General features: G+C 46.3%; 1 protein-coding gene across 4 annotated transcripts in view; it reads left to right on the top strand.

Annotated features, from left to right (window-relative positions):
- The window catches only part of LOC135902230 (zinc finger protein 354A-like), a 77,542-nt gene that overhangs the window by 50,351 nt on the left and 5,843 nt on the right, over window positions 1-21,348 (top strand). For all 4 annotated transcript variants that reach the window (XM_070529397.1, XM_070529399.1, XM_070529398.1 and 1 more), the window contains one exon: window positions 566-841. In XM_070529397.1, coding sequence (XP_070385498.1) covers window positions 566-841 — 276 coding nt within the window. The remainder of the gene's footprint in view (window positions 1-565; window positions 842-21,348) is intronic.

Here is a 21,348-nt window from a genome sequence, read left to right on the forward strand (position 1 = left end):
AGTGGTTTCTTCAAAAGCGAGATACGATTGATACCATGGAATACCAACTAGCCCGTACCCAAACCTTGCTTCTGCTATCAGGCGTTCTCCTTTCTCCCTCCCCACCTCTTTCTAATTGCAGAGAGATTGAGTAGTTCCTGGTTCTGAAACCGAACAACTGGATTGGTTGCGCCTACTTAAGTTGGCAGAGTATTTCCTGGTTCAGGCTGTTGACTCCGCCTCCACACAACCACAGGACACGCACTGTTTGCCTTTGCTTGCATTACCCCAAACTTGTGTACCTGGCGTTGCTCATGCTTTCTAGTTTCCTGCTGTGCTGTTTGGCGATTCGAAGTGAAAAAAAAAAAAAAGAAAGCATCTGAACGATAAAAGGGACTAGACTGTTGGGAAAATGGGCTCTATTTCAATTTTTCCATCTGTATCAGCAGACTTGGAGCCTTGTCAAGCTTGCCATACTTGATTGCATAGTGTAAATAAATCGTATGTAGCCACAGCTTTCCCACAGGCGGTGGCACGACGCACTGGATGCTTGGTGTACACGTGACCGGTTGGTTTGCCCACGCAGCGGTGGCATTGGGAGAGCGTTCCCGTGCAAGCGGTGCGGCCGGTCGTTCGACTCCCTGCGGGGCTTGCTGAAGCACGAGCAGGTCCACCAGAGGAAGCGGGCGGCCGCCAAGGGGCCGCTCTTCAAGTGCTCCAAGTGCGGCAGCCTCCACAAGTACCTGGGCGGGCTGGTGCGCCACAGGCTCACCTGTGCCAAGGGAGCAGCCACCAGGCAGCCGCCAAGGGAGAAGGCAGCTGCTAAAGGAGGAGAAGGCGGCAACGGCACCAAGACGTTCGGGTACGTTCGCTGCTGGTGCACTGCGTATGATACTGCTTCAATGCAAAAGTGGGGGAAAAGCAGGCTGGTGAACAAGCAATTGGCACCTACGGCGTGGATACTGGGAACACTCGAGGAAAGATGTTGGTAGAATTCGTGGGAACGAATAAGCTGGGAATAATGAACACCTTCTTCAGGAAGCGTTGGAACAAAAAGTGGACCTGGAAAAGCCGTAATGGTGAAACAAGAAATGAAACAGATATCATACTTTTTGCTGGTCCCAGCATAGTGCAAGATGTACAAGTGTTATGTAGGGTAAAGTGCAGTGATCATAGTTTGGTGAGGGCTAGCATTTACCTCAGTTGTAAAAGAGAAAGAGTAAAACTGGTCAAGAGGAACCTGGCCAACCTAGATGCATAAGGGTAAAAGCAGACCAATTCAGGTTGGTACTTTTTAACAAATACAGTGAAAGCTCGTTAAGTCGAACTTCAATAATTCGAATTTATGGATAATTCGAACTGTACGATTTGGTCCGGCCAAGCTCCACAGAAGTCTATGTATAAAAAAGTCCGTTATTTCGAACGCGAGAAGGTTCCCTCACGGATAATTCGAACTACGCTCGCCTGGCACACGGCCAGAGAAACGCGCTTACTGCCTACACACAAGGTGGTATTGCCTCCGAAACCAAGAGAATGGCGAGAGAAGGCAAAATCGGAAAAAAATCTAACCAACGCGGGGTCAGCCAGAAGGCAGCGGCGGCTGCCGCCTCTCCGTTCTACGTAACCTCCGAGACTTCTTGCCCAGTGCGAATCTCGGAGGCTTTGCAAATCTTGTACAGCTGCTAATGTTGTGCGGAGATGGCACGGCAAGCGCCAAAACACAGCGAATTAAGTACGTCGCAACTGCGCTTGCAATCAAGAACCAACTAATCAGGGCCTTCGCCACCTTCACATGTTCCGCGTCTTTGTCTCGGCAGTCTTCATCAGTTGTGCACCTCTGTTTTCAGCTTAGGAGGTATCGGCCGTCGCGATTCATTGTGATGGTGTTAAGCCTCGGCTAACGTTCGTTTCGGTGGATATCAGTGGTGTGGCACAGTCGGACCCAGAGCTTCGACTTGAAGGTGGCGTGTGCCCGCGGCACACGCCATCACTTTCTGACACGGCAAATTTCTGACATGCCCTCATGCTTCCAAATCGCAGTGTACTGTTGCTCTCCTTCACTTTCGTTAGTTCGAACTTTCTTTAATTCGAACTGAAGCGGCTTCCCCTTGCGGTTCGAATTAACGAGCTTTTACTGTATACAGCTCTACAACAGAGACATGAAGATGACACAGAGGTAATGAATGAAACCGTAACGAGGCTGGCTTCAGAGGCAGCAATTGAAGTGGGAGGTAAGGCACCAAGGCAACCAGTAGGTAAGCTCTCCCAAGTAACAAAGGACCTAAGAAAAAGCATGAGTGTCCAGCCAAAGAGATCAGATATAATTTGTGGAACTGTCAAAACTGATCAACAAGGCGAAAATAAGTGATATTCGAAACTATTACGTGAGAAAGACTGAGGAAGCTGTGAAAAATGGATGCAGCATGAAATTAGTGAGAAGGAAACTTGGTCGCGGACAAACGAAGGTGTATGCACTAAAAGATAAATAGGGTAATACTGTAAAAACCCGCGTATAATACGAACCCGAATATAACACGAGGTGAAATTTCTGGGACGAGAAATGGAAAAAAAAAAATGTTTTACCCGCGTATAATACGAGTGAGAGAAACTCAGGGAAAACATTTATTTAAATCGGACTCAGCACTTCATTCACTGTCGTCCTCCGCTGCGCTTTCATCGGACAATTCCTTGTCTGGCATATCCTCCCAGAGGTACTCGTCCTCGGTGCCATCGAGCACGTTCTAAATCCCGCACTTCTTGAAAGCGCGACGCACAAGGTCTTCTGGCATGCTCGCCCATGCGTCCACGATCCACTTGCACAACGTGGCTGGCGATGCCCGCTTCAGCCGCCCAGTCGGCGTCACTGCAGGTTCACCTGACCGCATCCACTCTGCATAGCACCGCTTCACCGCGTCCTTGAAAGGCTTGTTGACGCCAACATCTAGAGGCTGCAGCTGAGACGTCATCCCACCCGGGATAACGACGAGTTCAGTATTACAATCACGCAACAGCTTCTTCACCGAGTCGGCCAAATGGCCACGAAACGCGTCCAGCACGAGGATGGACGGGAACGACAACAGTGCACTGGGCCGCCTACACCAAATGGACTTTATCCAGTCGAGCACAAGACTCTCATTCATCCGCTCTTTCTCATGGCATTTAACGATGACATTATTCGGCAGCTCACCTTTCGGCATTGTCTTGTGCTTGAAGACGACATAGGGCGGGAGCTTGCGGCCGTTTGCCGCGCATGACAACATGACAGTAACACGCGTCTTCTCGTTCCCAGGGGACCGGACACAAACTTGTTTCGAGCCCTTTTCGTGCACGGTGAGGGGTGATGGCATGTCCAGATAAACTGGTGTTTGGTCAGCATTGCCGATTTGCCCTAGCTGAAAGTTCTTCAACTTGCGCAACGAAATAACGTGGCGCTGGAAAGCCACCAGTAACTCTTCAAACGATTCCGGCAGCTTTTGCGAAATTGAAGTTCTCCGGCGCAATGAAAATCCTGCACGGCACATATACCGATAAATCCAATGCTTGCTTGCTTTGAAGGCGGAGCTCGTTAGGCCTTTTTCTCTTGCAAGCTCCCTAGCTTTTGCCTGCATGAGCTCCACGCTCACAGCAAGATGCGCGGCTCACTGTTCTCGGACGAATTCCGTCAGTTTGAGTTCAATTTCCGGGAATGTCCCATTCTTCGGGCCGCGAAAGCTTCTTCGCGTTCCGCTGCACTCGAAAAGTGCTTCTTTTTTGCCGTCGCCATCCGCGGATGCTTCCCTCGGTGACGCCAAACTGCCTCCCGGCCGCACTGTTGCCGGTTTCCTCTGCCGCTAATATCACATTTCGCTTGAAAGCTGCCGAGTACTGCTTCCGTGCCCCCGACATCGTGCTCCTTCACTAAAAACGATGCACTTCGCTCAGCGCGGTTAACATGTGAACTGCCAAGGTCCGCACTCAAGAAAGAAAGAAACGATGCCGTAGCCACGCTGCAATAGCGAAGGCAAGCCGTAGCCAGGCAGCAATAACAAAGCCATGTCGTAGCCTTGCAGATATCACGAAGCCAAGCTGTAGCCACAGAGCAATAACGAAACCAGAACTTCGATCTGAACTTTGAAATTTTTGTCCGGATCCGCATATAGTACAAGGCGGAAATTTGGGACGCTAATAACAGGAAAAAAACCTCGTACTATGCGCGGGTTTTTACGGTATCATCAGCAATCTCGAATGTAGAGTAAAAGCACCGGGAAGGATTTTATACTGACCTGTACAGTACCCAGAGGAGCTACGATACCTCCATTCAAAGCAGTAATGAACAGGCTGCAGAGACCCCTCCTGTAACTAGCGGTGAAGTTAGAAGGGCTTTGCAAGACATGAAATGGGGAAAAATGGCAGGAGAAGGTGGAATAACAGTCGATTTAATCAAAGAGGGAGGAGGAAAACTTGGAATGCTGGCAATGCTGGAAATGCTTGGAAAACTGGCGGCTCTTTATACGATTTGTCTATCGACTGCAAGGGTCCCAGAAAACTGGAAGAATGCAAACATTATAGTAATCCACAAAAAGGGGGACGTTAAAGAACTAAAGAATTATAGGCCCATTAGCTTACTCCCAGTATTTTATAGTATATTTAACAAAATAATACCCAATAGGTAAGCACAACACTGGACCTTAGTCTACCAAGGGAGCAGGCTGGCTTCAGGAAGGGATACTCAACAATGGATCACACCCATGTCATTAATCAGGTTATCGAGAAATCCGCAAAGTAGAATAAGCCTCTCCATATGGCTTTCATAGATTACGAAAAAGCATTTGATTCAGTAGAGATACCGGCAGTCATGGAGGCATTACATAATCAAGGTGTACAGGCCCTTACGTACATAGCTTGGAAAATATCTACAGAGGTTCTACAGCTACCTTAATCTCCACAAGAAAAGTAGTAAGATACCTATAAAGAAAGGGGTCAGACAAGGAGAGACAATCTCTCCAATGCTATTCACTGCGTACTTGGGAACAGTATTCAAGCTATTAAACTGGGTAGGCTTAAGAGTGAGACTCAGTGGCGAATATTTCAGCAGCCTTTGATTTGCAGATTACATTGTCCTCTTCAGCAACACTGGGGATGAGTTGCAACAAATGATAGAGCACGTTAACAAAGAGAGTGTAAGAGTGGGGTTGAAGAATAATATGCAGAAGACAAAGATAATTATGAATAACTGGGCAAGGGAACAAGAGTTCGGGATTGCCAGTCAGCCTCTAGAGTCTGTGAAGGAGTACGTTTATGTAGGTCAATTACTCACAAGGGACTCTGATCATGAAAAGAAAATTCCCGGAATAATAAAAATGGGTTGGAGCACATGCAGACATTGCCTTCTCCTGACTGGAAGCTTACCATTATCGCTAAAAAGGAAAAAAAAAATGTGCAAGGTGTACAATCAATGCATTGTACCGGTGCTAACATATGGGGCAGAAACTTGGGAGTCTGACAAAGAAGCTCAAAAACGAGTTAAGGACCACGCAAAGAGTGATGAAATTAAGAATGATAGGCATAATGTTAAAAGAGGCAGGAAGAGAGTGGTGTGGATCACATAGCAAACAGGGATAGCCGATATTCTAATTGACATTAGAGCTGGGCAGGTTGCGTAGTGCGCAAATTAGGTAACTGTTGGACCATTAGGGTTACAGAATGGGTGCCAAGGGAAGGTAAGCGCAATCAAGGACAGCAGAAGACTAGGTGGAGTGATGAAATGAAGGAATTTGCAGGTGCTAGTTGGAATCGGTTGGCGCAGGACAGGAGCAATTGGAGATCGCAGGGTGAGGCCTTCTTCTTGCAGTGGACATAAAATAGGCTGATGATGATGGTTACCGTAAAACGACATTAATTCGGATTTTTCGGGACTAAAAACTGTCCGAATTTACTGTCTGTCGAATGATCAAGGGTATCCAGAAAACAATTAGCAAATGCTTACTACGCCAACACGCCTTCATTTACTGAATGAATTGGCACAGCGTGTTTCTATTTTGCACAAAAGCAGTGCAGAAGCTGCAGTTCTCGTCGTCTCGAATCGTTGGCTCTCACAGTGGTGATCGAGAAGTGGCGTCGCCGTGGAGTTCCCAGCCTGGCTTGCCACGACATCAGATTGTGATGGTGGCTGCTTGTGCATAGTCTTCGTTTTTATCGCTGAATGTAGACTACATGGTATGTTAAGAGCTGAAAGTCTGCACCTAGCAAATTTCAAAAATTTTTGCCAGCCCAAATATTAAAAAGTATTTTGAAATCTGTGACATCACGCTGGTGCTCATGTTTCGGCACAAAATTTAATACGACGAACTGTGACCTTCATTTGCTGTTTTAATAATCTACTTATTACTGCAAAATTGAAGAGAATGGAGTTTCGGAAGAATAGGGTTCAGTAAAGTGGAAAGTTGGGCTAGTTGGTGAGTGATCATCATACCTTGCTGGTGAAGCAGCGCACAGACACGGACACAGTGAAGAGAAACAGGAAAAGACGACACTCGCTGCACTCGCAACTATTTTATTTCAGAACACATACTTCATGTTTATATACCATAAGGATCAGCTAACCAGGGAAATAATCGAAGCCTTTCATATTCACAAGAGGGGAGAGGGTTGCATCAGTCAGCCATCTGTACATCTAAGCCATGGTGAGGTTCCCTTTTTGGAAGTACACTAAAAAGAAGAGAAAAGAACATGTGTAATAAAAACGGTTGTTAGGGTTGCAACAAACTACGATAAGATTGCACACCATGATAAGTGCCATGTCTTTGACGCCCGAGTGTGCGTGGGCAAATGATTTAAAAAAAAAAAAGCCTTTAATCTTGCCTTGATTTGCTTCGACGCCCGAGGGTGCGCAGGTATATAAACATGAAGTATGTGTTCTGAATTAGTTGCGAGTGCAGCGAGTGTCATCTTTTCCTGTTTCTCTTCACTGTGTCCGTGTCTGTGCGCTGCTTCACCAGCAAGGTATGAGGAAGAATAGGGCTTGCTTGATTTTCCGTTTAATGTTCCTTAGCTTTGTGCAGTCCACTGCTGCTATCTGGATGTGCTGTGGTGAATTTTCTCCTCATGCTGATGAGAAAACGATTGTGTAAACCAAAGAGGATTCTCTCAACTGTATACTTCCTTTTTCTTTGTGTGCTTTCGTAAAAACTTTGCATCTGCTCCAACCATGGCAGTAGGGGCTTCACAAGCAGACTCTGGCTGTCCCCATGGCTGCTTCAAAAACCCTGAAGGGCATCCCCACCACCGTCCAAACTAGCGGCAACAGAGCCTTGTCACGCATTTTTGCTGCATCAAGGCTGTTGCACTACAAAGGGGGAAACCAGATGGGGGCCTACGTTCTGCCTGCAGTGCTTGTGCAGTTCAAGAAATCCGTGGACTGCAGGGAGGACCACATGTTGTAGCACTGGGTGTCAAAAAGCCATGTGATGAACATCTAAGGGACAGTCTCGAAACATGTCTTTGGATTGGAGTGCGAAGAATGTGTGTGTGTGTCAGATTGACGGAAATGAGCGTGCTTGTATCCCATGAAAGAGGAATTGTATTTTTAATTTAAAAAGGAAAGTGGTGCGAGAATGTCGTGGCATCGCTCGATGGTGAAACACTGCGAACAATCGGCGTACAGTTGCGGGCAGGAGGAGTGCAGTGACCATAGGTGCCGTGTTTTTATTTATTTATTTATTTATTTATTTATTTATTTATTTATTTATTTATTTCAGATACCCTCATGGCCCACAGGGCATTATTGAGGGGAATGGTACACACATTGCAATAAATTTGTACAAAAGGAGACAACGCATATATATAAAACATATATATACCGGACCAAATACATAATTCACAACCCGGAACATGAAGCGAGCCCAAAATTATACAATTTCCAAGAAACGCTAAATCACGCACAAAAAAGTTGAAAATTGAAAACTCCGCCATTAGCACAAACATGAACATAGCAAATCTGGGGGGAAAATACAGAAGGATGCGCATGATAACGAGAAAAATAGAAATGGGACCAAAGCTATGGCAAGCAATAATGTGTTGATAATTTCTTCTTAAATTCATCAAAATCTTTCGAAAGTGCAATATCCCATGGTAGCTGGTTCCAGTCCAATGATGTTTTTGGAATGAAAGAATTTCTGCAGGATGTTGTACGGCACTGTGAAACACCAACTTTGCATGGATGATCTAAGCGGGATGAAACGTTGGCGGCGTGAGTAATGTATCTTTAAGGGTGGAATTCATGTGGTAAATTTTAAAAAACAGACACAGGCGTGATATTTTTCTGCGCGTTGAGAGAGGGGTTAGTGACAATGTGTTTTTCATTTCTGTGACGCTGGACAAACGATCATAGTTACGAAAGATGAAACGGGCTGCTCTGTTCTGTACGGCTTCGAGGGCGTCAATAAGAGAGTTAGTGAAAGGGTCCCATACTGAGTTAGCATATTCTAATTTTGAGCGGACAAGTGATTTGTACAAAAGAAGTTGAACAGGTGTCGGGGCCAAGGAAAAATTCCGTTTCAGATATCCAAGCATGAGGTTAGCGGATGCGATGATAGAAATGATATGTGCCCTCCAAGCTAGGTTCGACGTTATAATGACACCGAGGTATTTGTAAGATGTTACCGGTGTTAGCAGGGAAGAACAAATAGTGTAGGGAGCGGGGCACGGATTGACGCGACGCGAAAAAACGAATTACTTTGCATTTAGTATTGTTAAGTGTCATCTTCCATTGTGAACACCAGTTAGATATAGTAGCTAAGTCTTCCTGGAGTAGTACGGTGTCATTAGTATTTTTTATTTCCCGGTAAACCACACAGTCATCCGCAAAAAGTCGCACTGTGGATGTTACGTTGTTAGGCAAGTCATTAATATATACCAGAAAGAGCAAGGGACCGATAACAGAACCTTGTGGGACGCCTGAGGTCACAGATACCGGTGATGAGTTCATGCCGTTGGCGTGCACGTACTGGAACCTGTTAGACAAAAAGCATTCAATCCATCGTAGTACATTTTGGTGATGTTAAGTTTACTTAGTTTTTGAAGAAGCAAGCTGTGAGAGACTTTGTCGAATGCTTTGGAAAAGTCTAAATAGATGCAGTCAACCTCACTGCCACGATCAAGTATGAAGTTAACTCTTTCGGGACCGGGGAAAAAACAGGCAATTCTGATGGGTGTCAAAAATTATTTTTTATTACGAATAGTCATTGCGCTATATTGCTGCAATGTTCATCAAAATGTAGCTAATTAGATGGTCTTTCATGCATAAAGAAAGGTTAGACTTAAAAGTGATATATAATATTTTTTAAAAAATCTCAAATTCAAGATTTGCTGAAAGAACAACATAAAAAAGTTGGAAAAGTCATGGATATACAAGTGGAAAAACATAATAAAAAAAATTCAAGATATACAAAATGTGCTACAATGCCTCCTTTCTTGCTTGTGAAAATTTGGCACGCGTATCTACAACTGTCTTTTTTTTGTGTGAAATCTAGCTTGCACCAGTGGTCAGCCACTCAGGTCCCACGGTTCTTGTGCCACTCGACGAAGCAGTTCCGGGCAGTCGTAAAACACAAGTGAACTTGGCATGTGCTGCAAAAGACATTAGTTTTGAGCTCGATTTTCTTCTGCTCATAGCACAGCTTGCAGTTTCTGCGTTTTGCCACTTTTTCCGGCTTGTGGAGTGCATGTTTTGCGACGGGTGGTGGAGGCGTGTGTGCTTGCTTGGCACCGTCAAGATTCAGAAGCTGCCGAATGAGCTCTTCTCTAAAAGCTAGGTGGTCAAACCCGGCAGTGCGTGCCAGCTCAGGAATCTCTGGGTGCAATGTGCGGTGAGCTTGGAAGAGTACGAAACTGTTCACACATGCAATATCGATGCAGTGGAAGAACAGAGTCTTCCACCACCGTACGCTTCTCATGAGAACATTATAATATCCAATCATTTGATCCGATTTATCTACGCCTAGCATGCCAGCATTATAATCATGGATCAGCAGAGGCTTTGTTATAGATATCTGAGTCCAGGAGTTTTGCCTTCTTTCCCTTCTTTTTGCGGTGACCGTGTCATTTGCAGTATGAACAGTGCTCATCATGTTGACAACACGCCGGTCTTTCCACTGAAGGTACAGGATGTTCTGATCGCGCAACCATCGAATGTCGCCACGTCGAGCTTTTTTTCCCACCGTGCATCCTTCAGTTCGGCAGGAAATCCTCGGCGATCCTTGCGTGTGGTTCCGCAAGCCAATGTTTTTCGGCTGAGAAGATGACTGAACAGGCTAGTAGAAGTGTAAAAATTGTCCATAAAGATCCTGTAGCCCTGATCAAGATATCTGTGACACAGCTGGCAAACTACGTCGAAAGCTAAGCCATGGGGCCCTGGCTGCTCACGCTTACCGGTATACACACTAAACTGCACAGTATATCCGGTGCCAGGGTCAGCTAGGACCCACAGCTTGTAGCCCCATTTTGTTACTTTATCTTTGATATACTGTCGGATGCCTGACCGCCCTTTCGATTTCACCATGCGCTCATCCACGGAAAGATCGCGATGTGGCTGGAAAAGATTCGCTGACACTTCGTTCATGTGTTGCAGGAGCCACCACATGTATCGGAGCTTTCCTCTTGAACTTTGAGTGACATCGTCCAAGTCTGCAACTTGCAACATTGCGAGTAGAGCTATGAACCGGCGTCGCCGCATGATCCGTGGTGGGAGCAGACCGCTGTACAGATCTCCTACGTTCCAATACAGCTTCAGCCGAGGAACCTTCACAACGCCCATGTAAATTACGAGTCCGATAAACTTTAGCATTTCACTTGGGGTGACTTCTTCCCAAGATCCATCGGAACAAGCATGCGTTGGTTTTTCCAAAATGTGAGTCCAAGCATACTTGTTCGTGTTGTCACAAATTGTTTCGATCACATTCATCGAGAAAAACAGAAGAAAGAAGTCCAGAGCAGTCAAGAATTTCTTTGATCCGCTTCTGAGCGCCACGCCCACTTCTGCGTCCAAGTACACGCCAGGTTCCCGTCGCGGCGAAAACTCAATCCGCTTCTGCGCTGGCGGCAGCAGATCATTGCCGTAGCTTGTTGAGACCCTATCAAGTAAAGATAAAATAATGAGAACATATAGCGAGCCCGTTCACCTACTCCAGAAAGAAATGAATGTGGAACTATGCTCACCTTCGGCTACTAGATGAAGTCCGTGGCTCATCATCATCCGAATCGGAGTCCGAAATAAAATCGGAGCTGCCGAAGTCGTCTTCAGACTCTTCGCTGCTCGGTTCACCAAAAAAATCCGTTGCCGAAGCAGCGGAATCGCGCGATTGACGGCGTTCTTTTCGAGCGACCGGACGCGAGCACGACGCCATTTTCCACTGCGTCCGCCGCCGCCGCAATCGAGAAAATTCTCTCTCGCGTATCGCCACCTGCTGGAAATGAAAGAAACTATGCCGAAACCGAGAGTCTAGTTCCTGACGACCTCCTAGATGGAGCTACATGTCCAAGCGCGCGGAAATTTGAACGGGGCAGTGCGCGCAAAACCGTCGATCATATATGATCGATGGCCTATGGGCCGGTCCCGAAAGTGTTAATATCATTTGTAAAATTTATTAGCTGTGTTTCACAAGAAAAGTGTTTTCTAAAACCATGCTGCGCGAGAGTAAAAAAGGATGATGACTCAAGAAAGTTTGCTAGGGATGACAAGATGAAATGTTCCATTACCTTGCAGGGAATGCTGGTTAGGGATACTGGCCGATAGTTGAGTGATAGGTGCTTGTCGCCTGATTTATGGAGTGGAACCACCTTAGCCAATTTCCAGTCCTCTGGAAGGTCACAAGTTTGAAGGGATTGCTCAAATATTTTCGATAGTATGATGGAAGAATATACTTTAGTGTTTTTCAGGATTTTAGTGCTGATATTATCGGGACCACATGAAGAGGATAACTTTAAATGATCTATGATACTTATAATGCCTTCAAAGTCAAAACAAATGGGATCCATAGGAAATATGATAGCGGGAGTATAGTCTGGTGGTGATGCGCTAAAAGGGACAGAAAATGCATTAGCAAAAGTCTCGTTAAGTACTTTAGCACTATCACTGTTAGGGATGGGATTTGATTGAGAATCCAGGAGAGAGATTGATGGCTGATCTGACCCATTAACAACGTTCCAGAATTTTTTAGTATCAGTTAAAAGAAATGATGGCAGTGTGACATCAAAGAAATGTTGTTTAGCATCTTTTAACGATTTTTTATAAGTGCCAACTGCGCCTCTCAGAGCTGACCAATGCTCCGATCTTCCGGACGACCTCGCCCTGACATATAATCGCCTTTTTCTGTTCCTGAGGCGTTTTAAGGAACGAGTGAGCCATGGGGATCTACGATCAGTCGTGATGATTTTACGAGGGACGTGCGATTCGATTAATTCATGCAGTTTTTCTTTAAACATGCACCAGTTGTCGTTAACAGATCATTCGGCAAATGCCAGGACGAAATCGTCGAGAAAAAAACCGGAGGCCATCATTAATTGAAGAAAAATTTGCTTTAGCATAATTGTAAATGGTTTTCGTTTTATTTGCCATTTTATTCGACGGTAAATTCAACGTGGTGCAGTAAACAATGATCACTTAAGCCTGGCAAGTATTTTACCTCGGAAACAAAATCTGGGGTGCTCGTTAGCAAAAGGTCTAATATGTTAGAACTGGTAGCTGTCGTCCTTGTCGGCTGGGTAACCATTTGTGTTAGCGAGAAGGAGCAGAGGGCTGAAAAACTTGCCGACTCGGAAGATCCGTCACCGTCCACTGCAGGGCTAGACCAGTTAATGTTCGGGAAGTTGAAATCACCAAAAATAAAAATAGGACGACCAGGAAACTTTGTTTGAATTATGTTCAGAATATCATGAAGGTCGTTAGAAAAGCCAACGGGCGTAGAGGGTGCGCGGTAGCATGCACAAAATAATAGAGCTTTATGGTTAATTGTTACCTGTACACATTTGAACTCCAGTGTAGTATCAACACTAACTTCAAAGCATTCTAGATTGTCGGACACAGCGATTAATACACCACCACCGCGACCAAAAGAACGGTCACAGCGAAATACACGGTAACACTTTTCCGTTGAAAATATTTCATTATTATGGACAGTTTTATTGAGCCAAGTATCTGTTAGTACAATGATATCAGCTGCCGTAGTATCGGCTGTGCAAGATAAACTATTACGATTGCCAATGACACTGCGTATATTAGTAAAAAGAACTGAGACGTTATGTGGTGCCTGCGCAGGTCGGTGCTCGTGTTCGTTGAGCTATCTAGAGACAAAGGGCCAGAGTTAGTTACAACACGTTTTTCATCTTTTTCTTGAACGCTATCAGTTATAGGGCAGTAGGTATAGCATTTTTTCTTCAGAATTAGCTTGTTAAAACGAAGACTAAACGGTTCACCGGGCTCAGTTTGCTTCGCGAATTCAGCAGGCTTCTTCCGTGCATGCCTGGTGTCCGGAGCAAAATCTTCATTAATCGAGAAATCGGACTCTTTTAGCTTGCTTTTTGCGCCCATGACCTGTTCTTTAGTTTTGTAGTGCCTGAATTTCACAATTATTGGTCGCTTTTTCCCCGTTACAGCCTTACCGATCCTGTGCGTGCGTTCAATGTCCAGTTCGGCTTAGGTTAAGGACATGTTCTTTTGAACAATACCTCTTATTTTTTTCCTCGGATTCTGCCCATGTTTCATTGGGTCCCTCTGGAACATTATAAAACACAATATTGTTTCTGCGAGACCTATCCTCAAGATCATTTAAACGGATTTTTAGTATCTCATTTTGAGCTAGTGCTCTTTCAGCATTTTCGCTCACTGTGGTCATGTCCTCCCGAACTGCGTCAAGCAACTGCAATTTATTTTCAACAGCGTTGAGGTGGGCGGAGATTTCTGTAATGTTTTTACCCAGTTCCTTCTGATTTGCTGTAAGGCTTTGCAGGGAATCAATTATGCGCGCCTGTCCTTGTTCTATGTTGGCAGAATGGTCCCGAAGATCATGAAGCAGCGTTAAAACTGGACTGTCATCACCTGAAGCTTTCGCGGATTTATTAGAATTCGGCCCGGGATTCAGCTCGACATCCCCGGACAGCAACATTTTCATCACGCAGAAACACTCATGCACATGGTCCAAAAGCAGCTGTGGGCATGGGAACACGACAAGGAACGTGTTATCTGAGCGTTTAGAAGATGTGTAACAAACCTGGAACAGGCAGAAGCGGAAGATATTTGTCAGCCGCATTGTAGCGTTCTTCCCATGCCCACTGAACTGCTGTGGACGGTGCCAGTAGTTTAAGTAGAGCGGAGGCGTTGATGTCGATGGTGATGCAGTAGACCATCCAGGGAGAGTCACAGGAACTGGCGCTGGCGTGGCAACTCGTGGGTCGGCGGAGGATGCGTCACTTGGCGCTGGGTTTTCAGTGCGCAGCATGTGTGGCAAAGTGCCATTGCAGCACCGATAAGGCGCCGCAGCGGTGCTTGGGCTGGATGCTGTCACGAGCTGGAACAGGCAGAAGCGGAAGATATTTGTCAGCCACATTGCAGCGTCATTCCCATGCCCACTTTACTTTACTTTACTTTTCTTTTCCTTTTTTTTTTTTGCGGCCTGGTCTTGCAGCTGTAATCTGGAGCGCATACCTGTGTTTGCCCAATGTATTAAACCTTTTCAGGCTCCAAAGCTGCATTTAATACATTTTAATTCTTTTCGGATGCCGTGCTCTCCAAATGTTCATTTGTGACTGTACCTTCACATAACCAAAAAGCTCCACAGGGAGAGTTGTTTTGCTTGTAGTCAATATTGTATGGCCTGAAATTGTATTATATGCTCTTCTGCTAAAATTTCCTTGCATGCGAGAGTCATTTCTTTCTTTTCCAACTAGCAGATGTTGAAAAGTGGTGCCACCTAGTGCAAATTAATGGAGTCGCGGTGAACTGAGCTATTATTAGACAGCAAATTATTAGACGACGACACAAAGGTTCGTAGTTTTATAGGCGGAATAAAGTCCAGTGATCATTCACTTACTAATTACTTTATTTACTCGGAAACGGGTCGAGCACGAATATAGGTCAACCCGTATATATTGTGCTCCCCGAGAAATAAAAATTGATTGGAAATTAGGTTGGCCAATATCTTTTCAGAAACAGAAAAATTGGAACGTGATAATAAGCTCGAATCGGCCACTCCTAGTTGCTGCCACGAGCCACGTCCTCGCCAGAAATGTCGGAAAAGTTGTCCCTGTCAGATGCTTCGCAGGCTTCCTTGGCATCCCAAACGACGTCCTCCTCGGTGCCATCGACTGCGTTTGAAATGCAGCATTTCTTGAAGCCAATCTCGATAATTTCCGATGGCAGGTCCACCTCTCCTTGACCCACATCGTGACTTCGTCGAGGGGATCCTTCTTGCTGCACCCCGTCACTGTCGTGGCGGCATTGTCCTTTGCTCTCTGTGGGACTTGGCAAGATGGTCCTCGAAAGGCCCATTGTCGGCGACGTCCAATGGTTGCAGTTGACACGCCATACCACCATGTATGACGACCAGGTTTGTGTCTGCCTTCTGTAGGGTCTTCTTGGCGGTCGAACGAATGTGGCCTCCAAACGAGACCAGCACGTTTGGAAGGTCCAAGCCGTTGCTTCGTCCAAGCCGTTGCTTCGTCCAAGCCGTCTCGATAATTTAACCATCGCCTCATTGGTGAATCCTTTTTCATTTGTGCGGATGACCGTCTTCTTGGGGAAGTGCTCTTTCCTTGAGGTGGTTTTCTAGTGAGACACGAGGTTCGGCGCCAGCTTCCTCCCATGTGCAGTGCAGCACAGCGCAACAGGGAATCGTGTGCACTCGCCCGTCGTGGACAGGCGCACGTCCTCTGCTGTGACTGTTGTGCAACTGGCCATGTCGAGGTAGGCTGGTGTTTGGTCGGTGTTTTCAATCTGGCCAAGACGGCACGGTAAAACCTCGTATAACTGTAGTTTGCTGGAGCTTGGAAAAAGTACCTGCTAAACGGTAGTACTGCTTAACCATCCTGAGATCGCCCAGTTACCTGTCAAAAACAGAACGTGGAGAGAGTGCGATGAAGGGGCAAAAACTTGCAGTATTTATTCACCTCGCGCGACAAAAGTGGTATTTTTGTTTGATGCCCCGGCTGCCTAGCCACGATGACAGCAGCCTCAGCCTTACTGAAGCTGCGAGCCAGCTTTTCAGCCAGCCCCCTCTCTCGGCAAACACTCACTTGGCGGCAAACACTCGCTTCCTCGTTGGCGATTCATACAGTGGAATCTCTATAAACGAAAATCTCTTAAACAAAGCTGCTGCTTAAACGGGACACCAACCTCATGATTGGTTGGTTTTGTATTCATACAGCCCTTCAGCTTTGTCTCACAGTAAATGGAACTCCTTAAAACGGAACCAATTTCCTTGGTCCCTTTGGGTTCCATTTAAAGAGAGTCCACTGCATTCTCTGTGCATGGGTGCCATTGCTCTGTAGAAGTCGCAGGGCACCTTTTTAATTGCAGGGTGCTATTCTCATCACGACGATTGCATTCGTGAGGCTCACGTAATGCGCAGCTTCCGCCACTGTTGGGCCCTAATCGCCCGCGCTGTCGCTTTCGGTGTTGTCCTCCTCTGTGTCATTAGGCGACACTTTGGCAACAACAGAGGCAACACTAGCGAGAAGTCGGAACCCGTCGCCGACATTGTGGTCGCAGCAGCACTGCCGAGCAACTTCTTCGCATTCCAAATGCCACGCACCGTAGCCAATAGCAGATGCCCGTCACGTGCCAGCGCCGACTTCGTGTCACGTTCGATAGCACGAACAATGTCCAATTTTTCTTGTATGCTGAACACCTGGTGTTTTTTATCCGAGCTTTGGCACGACGCGAGTCCTAGCTTGCGCAAAACCACAACGTTTTCTGGCACGGCACCAAAATGATGTTGATGCGGCTTCACGTGCAAACGCACAGGGCACTTGGAGGCCGTTTTTCATATCTCTGAGGCTTGTTCTGCCAGGCCACCCAACGGGGACAGTGCACTGCTGTAATTGCGTGACGAAAAGTGGAAACATTACGTGTTAACCTATCTGTACGCAATAAGTTGGTACAGTTTATGCAGATACAAAACACATTGTTTTCAATGGCCACTGAGTCGGGGATTTGACTTTACTACATTTAAACCTAAACTACTGTATAAGCGGCATGGTTTAATGAGGTTTTACTGTACCATGTTCACTCGAGTCTAACGGACACTTTTTTTCCAGATAAAATGGGTCCAAACATTGCGTGCGCATTAGAATTAGCACAACCCTAAATCTTAGGTACCGTATCGCCATCGGCATTTCTATATGGCCACCTCGTACATGCCAACGTTTATAGATATACTTCCTTTAGTTTTACAACTTCTCTCCAGCCCTGCACGACCTGTTCCTAGGGAGGGCACTGCGGTCTCACTTTTGGGCCAAGCGGGCGGCGCTGCTCTGCTGACTGGTGTGCACGCTGGTTGTTTACCCTGCATCTTGTGCTGGAGCATGATTTCGTCTTCTCACTGTCCATGCCTCGTCACTGTCCGTGTGCACGTGGCCGGCTGTCGAGGTCTTTTGCATCTGGTACAAGTTCGGCGCTTATGGTGATGCGAGTACCTGCGACGTACGGGTCATTGAGTGTTGATATCGTGTGCACGCTTTGGTCTGTAGGCCCACCTTTTTTCACCACTCCTGGTGCCACATTTACGTCGTGTGTAGAGCTTCACGACAACATGTCAACATGTTTTATGTCTGTTTCCACCAGCGGGTACAGGAAAGGTCCTACAGTTGACATGTACAATTGAATTTCGTTAATTTTCACAATCCTAATGCACACTTCCAGTTTATTCGAACTGACGCTGTGGTCCCGTTGAAGTTAAGTGTATTCCTGTGGGCGAAAACACCCGGTAATATTAACACATGAGCATTTCCGGTGGTTAATTCGAGCAGTCGCGCTCCGACAATGCTCTCGGCAGCACGCCAAATTGCACGGCAGCGCCCCTGACCCCACCATAGAGGAAAAGCTTAAGAGAGACCCCTCAATGCCGCGCGCGACGAAAAAAAAGAAACCGTGGTGGAAATTCCACTTTCTCTTTCAGATGGCAAGGACGCCATTCATGCGTCGGGCCATAATGCCGCAGCCACTCTAGTGACAAGGCGCGTGGGAGGGATCATTATGCAAAATAAAAGACGAGAGTAGAGAAGTCGACGACACGAACGCCGTGTCGTGTCATCCACTTCGCTACTCTTGTGTCCTGTCTGCACGCCTCACTTCTATTTTGCATAATGAATCCTTACCAACTAGCTCAGCTTTCTGTTGTTCTAAGCGTGGGAGGGAGCGGTCCTGGGCCAATTTTTCACAGCTCGCCACGGCGGCAAGCAAACCACGAGCGGAGGAGACCAATGAGGGCGGCCCCTGCAGTGACGTAGCACGGTAAACTTCTGTCGTGCGGAACTGCCCGACCACTTCATTCGTACTCTCGTATGGTTCAGCCGTATCGCTTGTTTCGCACTATCGTCTGCTCACGTCGGCTCTCGCTCGTGCTTGTATTGTTGGCTTGGTTTGGTCTCATTTGCGCCTGCTTTACAATGACGAGTCTAAATTGAAATGTCCCGATGGAAAGTTTTTTGGAGACAATGTTGGAAACAGTGCGCCATATCTTATTCTGTACGACAAGGCAGACCCTAAATACAAACAAGGTCGCGAAGGTGACACCCAGTACCTCGTCCTCCTTGTGTGTTACACCAATATGATTATGATCAGTGGCAACGAGTTCATCATCTTGCCAAGACATAACTTGCGTTAAGAACGTATACACGGCGTCGATCTTTCAGCAGACGAAGGAAAAAGGAAGCAAGGACGCAGAGGAAAGCAGCGGCGGAGTCTGGCCTCGGTGCTTTCCTCCTCACTTCTCTTCGGCTGCGTGCGCTGCACATGGCACGCTTTTTCTCCTTGGCTATCGTGGATGGGGGACCTCAGCATTCGATGGAGGCACGTGATCTTAGGCCAGTTGTGCGCCCCCAGGGGTGTAGACAGTTTTGAAGAATGGTGATACAGCATTGAGAATGCCGAAGGTAATGTTGGTGAGGAGGTTGGTTTCTTAAAGGGATGCTAAAGGAAAGTATTAAGTCGAGCTAGATTGACAGAGTATTCGCCTAGAAGACGATCATCGTTTCTGGCATGCTAGTATATAATTTTTTGCCTAGGAAATTGCCATCAAAGTTCCCGCCACTGCTTCTCAGTTTTAACCACGCAAGCCAAAGCAGAGGACTTGACATCCACTCCACATGACCGCCCTCTATACCGGTGTCATGTCTTTTGTAGACTCTTTATTTTTGTGGAATCTTTAACTCAGCGGCCTGAGTGCCGCTGTGTTAACAAACGCCATAGAGAACATGAGCGATGCATACCAACAGGCACAGGTTACCATTTGGCTTAACATTGTAAAATATGCAAGTGCAAAGCCATGTTTCGTGATACCACCGCGCCATGATAGAGCCGTGATACCACCGTGTAACAGTTATCGAAAGCATTCTTCATACAGTCATTGGGGTCACAGTGCATTAGTGTGCCTTCTTTAAACTTGTACAGTGCTGAATATGGTTTTTTAGATTCTGTCGTATCAGTGCGCTCTTGTAATCGGATGTTGGTGGTTCCTGCACGTGGTGCTCACTGCGCATGTTCCTCTAGTTTTTGCTGTCTATAAAGGAGTGAGGCAATAAAATGATGCCAGTTGAGAGTAGCGCCTTGCCCTGTCGTCTTTCCTGTGTCCGTCGTTTTGTACTAAACAATTTAATTATGGATTTGCACCAACTAGTCTGCCAACGCATTGTGCTGAGTTACCCCTTCCTTCGGACGTATGTCGGCAGTTTTAAAAGAGAGGAAGAGAGAGAGCGGCGAGGACTGCACTCTGACCTTCTTGAAATTCCAAGTCGGCAAATCCGAGATATTTTCCATTTCGTGACGTGCGTGCACTTTTCACGCGAACAAAATACCGGTAAAATGACCGTGCAGATAAAGTGCAATAAAATTATATACATGGGGAGGACCACTGAGTGAAATGGCTGAACTTCAAGATATACTTGGGAACAACCACTGACTATTGTGCGCTCTTGACGAGCAATTTGTTCTAATAAAGGTCACATAGTTTCTGCCCTGAGTACTCCTTAACCTGTGTGCCAATGGCAAAGATGGGATGCATTCTTTTTTTAACTTTAACTTTGGGATACTGTTGAAGTATGAGCTATAGCTATAGGGGTGTAGCTGGCACAAAAGGGATACTTATGTGATGTATAAAACATTTGAAGCCCACTCGGATCGCAGGGTTATCTTTTGACAGTATTTTACGATAGGCAAGTGCACCAAAAAGATTTGGCACATGTAGCAGCCTTCAAATTTCAACTATAAAAAACGGAACTCCAGTGCTTAGATATATAGCTAGCCGAGTTACGAATAGGGCAACAGTTTGGTGCGAGTGGGCACTCTTCCCTTTAACCGAATGTCGTGCTTTGAACAGAAAATTACTGCTTATAAGCGTGCATGTAAGTTGGCAAAATGCGGCATTCGTCGAGGAGATTTGTAAATGGATCTACATGAAAAGTACGCGAGCTTGGATCTTTCGAACTGCACTCGAGCCATTCTGCCTGTGAATAGTGATGGTGCAACACTTCTGGTCCATCGCCGATGGTGTAACAATTTATGACAGTTGTGTGCAGCCACGCAGCTGCGAAGGCCCAATTTCAACTGCCTTATGTTCACAGCAAGATGTGTTTATGTGCGTTGCACGGTTCAAATCTCTCCAAGAAACTGCTTTCATTTTACTTCGAAGGAGGTCGCTTACAGGACTCGCTGCTTTTATTCGTACTTCAACGAAGCACAGCTTGTGTATCTACCCTCCTAGTTGGTTTCCGTGTAAAATAAAAAGTGGAAGTGCAAGACTGCTCCTTTGATCAACGAGCCAGCCCAGGCAAATGCCGAGCGCCACGACAAACAACTATAACTGCACTGGGATGCAGCAGACGACGCACGCTTGGCACAAAGGTAGACTGCAATGCTGTGCGGTGGCGGGAATGGCAGCAATGCGCGAGGCGAGGAGTTAGGAAGCTTGTAACAAGTATATATAAATGCTTCTACGCACTTCTTGCCTAGATGTCATAGCTTCCTCCATGTTCTGCAGTATGTGTGCTTAGGTTAGTCCACCGTATGGCCCCCATATCTGCCGTCCGTCTTCCTGTTTTCTGCGTTTGCTCTATTTTGCATGGAAGTGCCGACTGCGAAGACACACCGAGTTCATCACAATGCCGCAATTAAAAGGCAAGTGA

The sequence above is a fragment of the Dermacentor albipictus genome, unplaced genomic scaffold (genome assembly GCF_038994185.2).
Source record: "Dermacentor albipictus isolate Rhodes 1998 colony unplaced genomic scaffold, USDA_Dalb.pri_finalv2 scaffold_21, whole genome shotgun sequence".
Taxonomy (NCBI): Eukaryota; Metazoa; Arthropoda; class Arachnida; order Ixodida; family Ixodidae; genus Dermacentor; species Dermacentor albipictus.